At 34.1% G+C, this 9,540-nt stretch overlaps 1 protein-coding gene across 1 annotated transcript in view; it reads right to left on the reverse strand.

The window, feature by feature from the left end:
- Positions 1-9,540, reverse strand: part of SPEF2 (sperm flagellar and cilia associated 2) — a gene marked incomplete at its 3' end in the record, with an annotated part of 107,407 nt that overhangs the window by 36,921 nt on the left and 60,946 nt on the right. The window contains exon 10 of the mRNA XM_007466842.1: positions 1,311-1,530. Coding sequence (XP_007466904.1) covers positions 1,311-1,530 — 220 coding nt within the window. The remainder of the gene's footprint in view (positions 1-1,310; positions 1,531-9,540) is intronic.

Genomic DNA, 9,540 nt, shown 5'->3' on the forward strand with positions numbered 1-9,540 from the left:
GGTGATGAACATTTGCATGGTTTCCATCTTTTGTCTATTATTAATAGTGCTGCTATGAACATTACTGCATATGTTTTTTTTTGAACACCTCTTTTCAGTCCTTTTGGGTATATATCAGTGGTGGAATTGCTGGGGTCATATGGTAATTTTTTATTTAACTTAATGACGAATCACCAACTACTTTCCATAGTGGCTACACCATTTTACATTCTCACCAGCAATGTATGAGAGTTCCAACTTCTCTATATCCTCACCAACACTTTTTTTCCAATTTTTAAAAATTATACCCATCCTAGAGGGTGTGGAGTGGTATCTCATTGAGCTTTTGTTAGGCTGCCTTTTAAAGAGGTCTATTTAACATCTCAATAATGACTTACTGTTCTCTGCCTTGGACTGTTACAAGACAGACTGGCCTCAGTGAAAAATTTGAGTTTTCCAGTAAAAACAGTCAAGGGTAAGTATTAGTGAAGAAAAACTAAGTAAATAGATGGAAAACTATGATTTCACTTCTAACTGAAAGGACTTCTAGATAAAAAGCCAAAAGTTTATTAAAGGGAAAGAACTCAATCAATGTGAAGAATTAAAACATTTATAATTTTAAGTTGGTTTCCTGTCTTTCTTTTTTTTAAATTAATTAATTAATTTATTCTTTGGCCGTGTAGGGTCTTTGTTGCTGTGTGCGGGCTTTCTCTAGCTGTGACGAGCAGGGGCTATGCTTCTTTGCGGTTCCCGGGCTTCTAATTGCAGTGGCTTCTCTTGTTGCAGAGCATGGACTCCAGGCGCGTGGACTTCAGTAGTTGTGGTTCGTGGGCTCAGTAGTTGTGGCACATGGGCTTGGTTGCTTCACAGCATGTAGGACCTTCCCGGACCAGGGCTCGAACCCATGTCCCCTGCATTGGTAGGCAGATTCTTAACCACTGTGCCACACAGGGAAGTCATGATTTCTTTTTTATTTGTGACAAGTTATTATTTTCCTACTTCATCTATTGGTAAAGTAAAATCTATGATGAAAGTTTAAGTAAAGTTTAAGACATTATTTCTCTTTATACCGTGCATCATAATTATATAGCAAGCTCATATGTCCGGGTTTCCCTGGGACAGTCCCAATTTATGACTCTCTACTCCTAAAAGTGTCTGACTTGGACAATAAATTATGTGATCAACCTATTACAAAATTCTTGATGACAGAATTTCCCAATATATTTGCAGATTCTCATGTATGTTTTCTACAGACATAGCCATTTGCAGCTACAGTCATTGTAAATAGAATCCAATAAAGGAAAAAAACACAAACAAGAAAGAAATTTTACTTTTCTCTAGAGACTTTAGAGCAGTAGTTTTTCCACTAAATGTTTTCCCCAACACGCATCCTTTTATAACAAATGAAGGTAACTCTGGTACTGTCGATTCAACTTGAGAAGGAAGAGAACTTTCGATTAGTCTGTGAATCACATGGCCCAATATGCAATTGTTGGAGGGTGGTAAATTATCGACCATTTCTTCTGGTAAGGCCCATTCTCCAACCATGTTCTGCAAAAATAATAATGAAACAAACAAAACAGAAATATTCTTAAAAGTGGAATTTAAGTATGTAGGAAATATGAAAATTGAAAGTAAATACAAATTATAGCAAACAAAAGTGAATCAATACTTTAAATAATTACATTACATAAATGAGTAATAACATGAATACTTTCATATTAGACAGTGAAAAATGAGCTTCCCATATAAAAGTAAAAAAAAAAAAGCCTCTAAAATACTTAACAGTTTATGCAAGTAGGCATATTGAGTTGAAACAAATTGTAATGAAAGTTGAGCATTAAGACACTTAAATTGATATTATCAGTAGAGAGATAAAAGACAGTAAGAGTTATTCAGCTACCCTATGCAAGTACTATGCTTAGTTTTACATATTTTAAAGTAAGATAGATAAAAGAGAATTTTCATGCCCAATATGTTGTCCTCTCAGTTTACTATGTTTGACTTCCAGTTTTTTTTTTTTTAACATCTTTATTGGAGTATAATTGCTTTACAATGTTGTGTTAGTTTCTGCTGTATAACAAAGTGAATCAGCTATACATATACATATATCCCCATATCCCCTCCCTCTTGTGTCTCCCTCCCATCCTCCCTATCCCACCACTCTAGGTGGTCACAAAGCACGGAGCTGATCTCCCCGTGCTATGTGGCTGCTTCCCACTATCTATTTTACATTTGGCAGTGTATATATGTCAATGCTACTCTCTCACTTCGTCTCAGATTACCCTTCCCCCTCCCCATGTCCTCAGGTCCATTCAGCCATAAAAAGAAACATAATTGAGTTATTTGTAGTGAGGTGGATGGACTTAGAGTCTGTCATACAGAGTGAAGTAAGTCAGAAAGAGAAAAACAAATACCGTATGTTAACACATATATATGGAATCTAAAAAAAAAATGGTTCTGAAGAACCCAGGGGCAGGACAGGAATAACGACTTCCAGTTTTTTCAAGTTTCTTGCTTAAATGATCAAACAATTAGAGGGAAAGAAAAAGAAAAACAAACAAACAAAATTGTACAGTCCACATTCTCTGACCTCTGTGTAATAAAACTAGAAATCAATTTTAATTTAATTTTAAAAGTTAAAAAGTCTTTTTGAGTGATTCTTAGATTAAAGAATAAATTAAAACTATAAATGTCTATAAACAACAGATTAAAACAAAACATTAAAAATCATAGATTTATTTAAAAATATGAGATAGGAATCAAACTGTACTCAGAGGAAACTTCATAGTCCCTTAGCCTAAAATGCTTTGATCTAAAATAAAAAAGAAGGAAAATAAATGAACTAAGCATGAAAATAGGAAAAGACAATTTAAAAATAACCAAAAAGGAACAAGGAGGAAGAAACTCATGATAATGGAAGTTGACAGAGAGCAAAACTATTGGGATACTTTTTATTGATATATTTCTAGAACGTATCCATATTAATCATAATGAAATTGCTACCAGTTCTGAACAAAGATGAAGAATAGCAAGTATCAATTTTGTAACATAGGAATGAAGGTAACAACAGATTTTAAGGAGGCTTAAAAATCCTTAAGAAAATATTATGTACAACTCTACTATAATAAATTTGAATTTATTAATGTATGGTAAAAATGATATTTTAAGAAAGTACAAATGATCAAAGTTAATTTAAATGGAATATTTGTAAAGGTGAAAGCCATGAAAGAAATGAAAACATTGTCAAAGAATTATACCTAGCAAATGCGACTTCACTGATGGTTAACAGAAAAAAACAGAAAATTTTTCATTCCTTAATTAAATAGAAGTTTAAATGTTATTTAAAGTCTTCTGAAATATGGAAGAAGATAGAAAGCTTTCCAGTTCACTTGGCAAGACTAACAAAACACTGATACCAAAAAAGTGTCAAAGATAATTGACAAAGACAGCATCCAAAAAGAAAATGACAAGTCAATCTCATTTGGAAATATATTGCAAGAATTACGCATACAATATTGACAAAATCAGTCTATATTAAGATAAAATAATTATATTAATTGACATTTTTACACACTCAGTGTATCTCATATATTGCTGTTTTCAGGAATTATCTCAAATGATTCTCACACAACTCTCACATAAGTATTATTATCTTGCCAATTTTGAAGAAGAAAACCCTGAGAATTACAGAGGCTGTTACTTGTCCATGGTCACAGTAAATAGTAATGGCAGAGCCTAAATTAGGACCCAGGCAGGCAGATTCCAGAACATATGCTCATAACCTCTATACTGTATTGAAGTTGTCTCCCCATGACTGAATAAGAGTTATTTCATGAATACAAGGAAGGGTAAATATTAGGAAACCTATTATTATATCACATTAATAGGTTAAAATTTAAAAAATACAAATATATGATAATTTTGACGAAGAAGCATCTGATAAAATTCAGAATGCATTTCTAATGAGAAAAAAATTTAAACAAATCTCTTAATATGTTCTGAATCAAAGATGATTTCCCTAACATTTTTACATATCTTACCAATATGTAATGGTGAACCAAAATGAACAACACATTTTTCCATTAAAGGCAGGAGCAAGAAAAAGATGCTCATCATTTACATTAATAGTCACATTATTCTGGAAGTTCTAGCCAATGCAAATAAGATAAAGAAAGAAGCAGCAAATGAACATATCTACCAAACAGAAACAGACTCACAGACATAGAGAACAGAATTGTGGTTGCCAAGGGGGAGGGGGGGTGGGAGAGGGAAGGATTGGGAGTTGGGAATTAGCAGATGCAAACTATTATATATAGGATGGATTAACAACAAGGTCCTACTGTATAGCACAGGGAAATATATTCAATATCCTGTAATAAACAATAATGGAAAAGGTTATGGAAAAGAATGTATATATATACATGTATAACTGAATCACTTTGCTGCACAGCAGAAATTTACACAACATTGTAGATCAACTATACTTCAACAAAATTTAAGAAAAAAAAAAAAAAGGAAAAAAAAAAAGTAGCAGTGTTCCTAGAAGTAGCAGTTGAGTTTCTGGTGCAGAGGTATAGCTGCTGCAACCTGAATCTCTAGTGCTCCGTGGTGGTGACAGTTTTCTCATCAGAACTTGCTGTGATGGTTCTGATCACTTTCCTTGGAAGTTTAACCTTGAGCTTGGTCCTTGAATCTACCTACTGATTCACTAAACTACCCAACATATTTTGAAAGTGTTTTCTGCTTACTCAGCATAAGTCAACTTTTTTGCTTGTAATTAGAAACTTTGACAAAAATCATTGGAATTGACAAGAAATAAAGAGATACCCTATATATAAACAGCCTCATATTTCTACTGAGGAGTGTAAGAAAAATGACTTGAATAAAGGGAAAGTCAAGAAGGTCCAATATTATAAGCCATTTAATTCTTCTCCAAATTAATCTGACTTAATGAAATGAAACAAAGTGTTAGTGTCATTTTTGTTTTCCTTCAGGATGATATCCAAAATGGTTCTAAAGTTGAAGCAGAAAAAGAATTGTAACGGATAAAAACATTCACTTAAAAACTGAAAAAGAAAAGTAATATGGGAGTGTTGCCTAACCAGATATTAAAGCACTTATTAAGAGCAAAGTAATGAAAAGAAAGATTTTCAGAAACAGGGTATTCAGTGCACAAAAATATAAATTCTAGAAACAGATCTAAGTGTGTGTAAGAATTTAATACCTAGTGAGATTTGTATGTCACATTAGCAGACAAAAAATTAGATTATTTTACAACTGGTATTATCTGGTTTGGTGCCTGAATTTATGATATGAAAACACAAGAGATAAAGAAATACTTTTAGAAACAAATAAACAAAGAAGTATTCATAATAGGTTTTTCTTTTAAATTGGTAGAATTTATTAGTGTATACATATATTTGTCACTTCTATACAAACTACCCTTTATTTGTAACATTTATTTTGTTTTAGCTTAATACCTTTGGTTTCTCTAACAACTCTGTGCATAATAATTACATGCATTATTCAAAATTAGGTAAATACTGAATTGATTTGCATAATTATTGATTATTATGATTGATTACTTGTTTCTGCTTTCATTCATTGGAATCATTTATACTTCTAACTAGACAAGTGATAATTATTCTATGTAATGTGACAATCAGAAAATAACCAAATAAAAAATGGAAACCAGAGAAACTGTGCTATTTCAAAATTATAAAGGCTATAAGTCCAAGGTCAAGTTTAAGTGGAAAGTTTTGAATGTTCTAATGATTTTTGTGCTATGCAGTCATTTAATTCATTCTGAAGGACGTAAATCAGATGACCTGGGTTCCCATAATAGTTCTCCTACTTACTTGTTTTGAACCCTTGTCAGTTCCCTCATCTTTGTATGATAATAATATCTATCTCACAGGGTTGTTGTAAAGATTGAGTGAAAGGCTTGTGTAAGTAGCCTATGTGACCACTGACTTTAAATGCTTAACTAGAAGTTCTCAGGCTGCTGCTGCAGGCACATAATAGTGCCCTAAAGGAGGGGTGACAGCAGTCACATTTCTGCCCAAAGAGAAACCACGTCCAGCTTGTGCCACAATCAGAGAGGAGCGCTTCCTCACAGAGGGATCAGAAGAAAGCCCTATTCTATCACTGATTAGTTGTAGAATGTGGACAAACACAATGGGATAGAATGTTGACTGTGAAGAGCACTGAATGCTGAGGTGGGGGAAAGGACTGAAGCCTGACCAGTGGAGATGGACAAATCGAGGATTTGGTAGAACACATTTTACAGCATCACCTTAAAGATACAGTTGTGAAATTCCTAATAAGACTAAAGATAAGGGATAAGTAAAGGGAAACATGTCAGGTTGGAACAAGAACATGATGAGGGAAAAGGAGGTCAGGAGAACTGAAAAAAGAAGGAAGTTAGACTAGAATAAAAATGACTAGCTTAACGACAATGAACTAAAGAGATTTTACTAGTTCATTAGTGAACAGGTACCAGAAATTTTTACCAGATCATTATTTTATATGTTTGTTATATATAATTACATTAATTATATGATAAAATTAAATAAAATTATAAAATAAAGTATATAATTCTTATTCCTTCAGGTATTATTATAAATTGACATCTGGCTATTAGTTTCAAGACTTTGATGCCCAGAGTGGGCAACACCAGGTAAGTATCACCTGGTACAAACTATTAGTTTACTAAGACACGTTTTCTGTGTAGATGTGCTCCATGATACTTGCCCTTGATTACTATAACTGTCATGCATATATAACAAATAATTATTATCTCTTTATTTTAATATTAATATTTTTATTGTACCTGCATAACTATCATCTGTATACATTTTTGAGAAGGTATAAGATCCACCATCACCTAGAGTCCACCTGTCTTTGTGAATTCTTGTCTACCTACACACAGAGATCATGAAATACAACAGAGAGTAAACAGCCTCTGCCTTTGGTCACAACCTGTTCACCAGTACTGTTTTTTATTAATTTACCTACACTGAATTTTCTGGAAACTGAATCCTGAATCCTTGAGACCATGGTATCCACCTATTCTTCCCATCTTCACAGACTACATGGACCTAATACTGTTTTCCAAGCTGGATCCAATACACTCACATGCTTCCCTGTATTCTGTTGTAGGTACCTCATGGTTACCCAGACTTCCCACTCTGGTTACTTCCATCCTGTCAAATCCTTTTTGTTTCCTGTGGCCTAATGTGTCAGTACCCTTGGTCCTCTTGTTAGTAAGCATGGCTAAAAGCATCATGAGTATTTACAGACAGCATCAGCTCGGAACCAATGTGCTTGAATGTGGGCTGAAGTGCACACTTCAAGGGCAAGCCTAAGATTGTCCAGGTGTTCAGTCCACTAGATTCCTCCTTGCCTGTAACATTGCCCAAGTGGTTGGATAATGATTGCTGGTGGAGCTGCGTGGTTTTTGCAACAGATTCTGATTATTTCCCTGCACATGATTATCCCTGGACCAAAGCAAATGCATCTCATTCTCATTTCTTGCCACTTCTAAAGATTCAAATTGGAAATACAGCTTTCTGATCTACCCTTTAAAGAGGGGGAGATGTGGTTCACTTTGACCAACTTACATAAACAGAATCTGGGCCTTGGGAGATATTCACTAGTCCATAAAGTCTGAGTGTCACTAGCACAACATTCAATAAAAAACATTGGCCTATGCCAGTGATATTTAGCAGTGATATTCAAATGTGGCTTTTGGAGAGTGGTGGTACTAATTTGAAAGTACACAGGATCCAGTGTTTGTCCTCATAGATTGCTAGAATTTATCAACATCTGCAGGCCTGAAGTACCCCAGATATTCCCAGTTTGGTAGGCTCCAAGTATTTCACTATTCAATTACTGATGCCTTTGGAAAAACAGGACGAATGCCTTTTCTCCTAAGACAGAGAAAGAAACTCCTAGGGGATAAAACACACTGTTTTTGACACCTGCTAGTTTCCTTGAGCTTTCCTGAAATGCAATCTTCTTACTTATAGATGAAAAAAAACCAACAACAGACAGATTATATTGACGCAATGGCCAAAGGACTTAGGGTGAAAGCTTCTGATAAACCGACTTCAAGAAACAACACAGGTAGCAACTCCACAAATCAAGGCTATGCCCCTTTTAGAGTACAGCTTACCAAGACATTGGAGCTACTTTAATTCTGCTTTTCCCATGGCTGGCTTTCTCTTGGCACACCACTCTGCAGGCAGTGAGGAAGAGATGACCCTTCGTGATACCTGAAATACAACTAAGGCTTGTAGTAGCAGCCTCAGGGGTTGTTGTAGCTATCGCCAATCCTCAAGTTCCAGGGGACATTATACTTATATTCATCATGATGGACTTCTCTCTAGCCATTCAAGGCTTCTGGGTCAACCACTTCACCCAATGTCTCCATTATTTATTGGTCTGAACCCCTGTGAGGGTACCTCAACTGGCCCAGCTTCTCTTGTTGCACAATTTCCACTTGTACTGCATCTTCTAAGACATTTTTCTTTAACCAGGTCCTTCCATAAAAAAATACACTTTTGCATTGTTACCTAGTATTTGTATACAGGTATATATAGAACAGAAAAGAAAAAGTTTTACGAAATGCTCATCCTTACTACCTGGTAATGTGCTTTATTTTCTATTATATTGCATCGCATTGTATTTCTCTTATTTTGTTGTGTTTTCATTTTTTTAAATAAATAATGGTAGTGATCCATAAGTTAATTTCATAATCTAGTCTCAATCCATCGTTTGAAAAATAAAAAATAAAGGATCTTTTATTCGACAAGACATCAGGAATCCTCAGTTCTGATTTCATGTCTTTAAGTACCACCTTGTTTTCATCTCTTAGATATTTGCAAATTGGAAGAGTAAATATTTAACTTTATACTAACGATGACTCAAACCAGAGAGGTACAGAGTAGATATTTACTTATCAAATACATTTTTAACATAATAATACAATTCTCAGTGAAATTTCTCATAATTGGTAATAATTAAAGATCCAGCTCATATTTTTAGATCTTATTTTGTGTGATTTAGATCTTAGTTTAGCTTGCTTATTTTATAGTATCTTAGAAAATAGTTCTTTGTACAATTCCTGTTTTTAAAAGTTTTTCATAATGTAAATCTCTAAAAACTATTACCAATTATTTTTATTACTCAAAATGAAATAAAATCTTCAGGCTTGTTGGAAAACAGACCAACTAATAGCTAAATTGTATCCAAAGGAAAAGTTTTCGTGAGTGGGAGATTTGTTAACTCAAGACCAAACATCTTGGGCAGGAAATGTCTTAACCAGGTACATTTGCCCAATAGTCCACTTATAATATTTAAATTCACTGGAAAATCTACATATTTCTCTTTAAAGTTTTTTGGACATACTCAAGGTGATATCTTTAGCAGTTACTGAAAAATTCTGATGAGGCAGGTGACTCTTAGTTAGGACACCCAAAATACTTCCTGAGCTTAGTTTTGTCTACATGCTTGAAATTAAATGAAATCATGGAGAAAATACGAAGATAGGGAAAG

The sequence above is a fragment of the Lipotes vexillifer genome, unplaced genomic scaffold (assembly GCF_000442215.2).
Source record: "Lipotes vexillifer unplaced genomic scaffold, Lipotes_vexillifer_v1.1 scaffold647, whole genome shotgun sequence".
NCBI classification, from domain to species: Eukaryota; Metazoa; Chordata; class Mammalia; order Artiodactyla; family Lipotidae; genus Lipotes; species Lipotes vexillifer.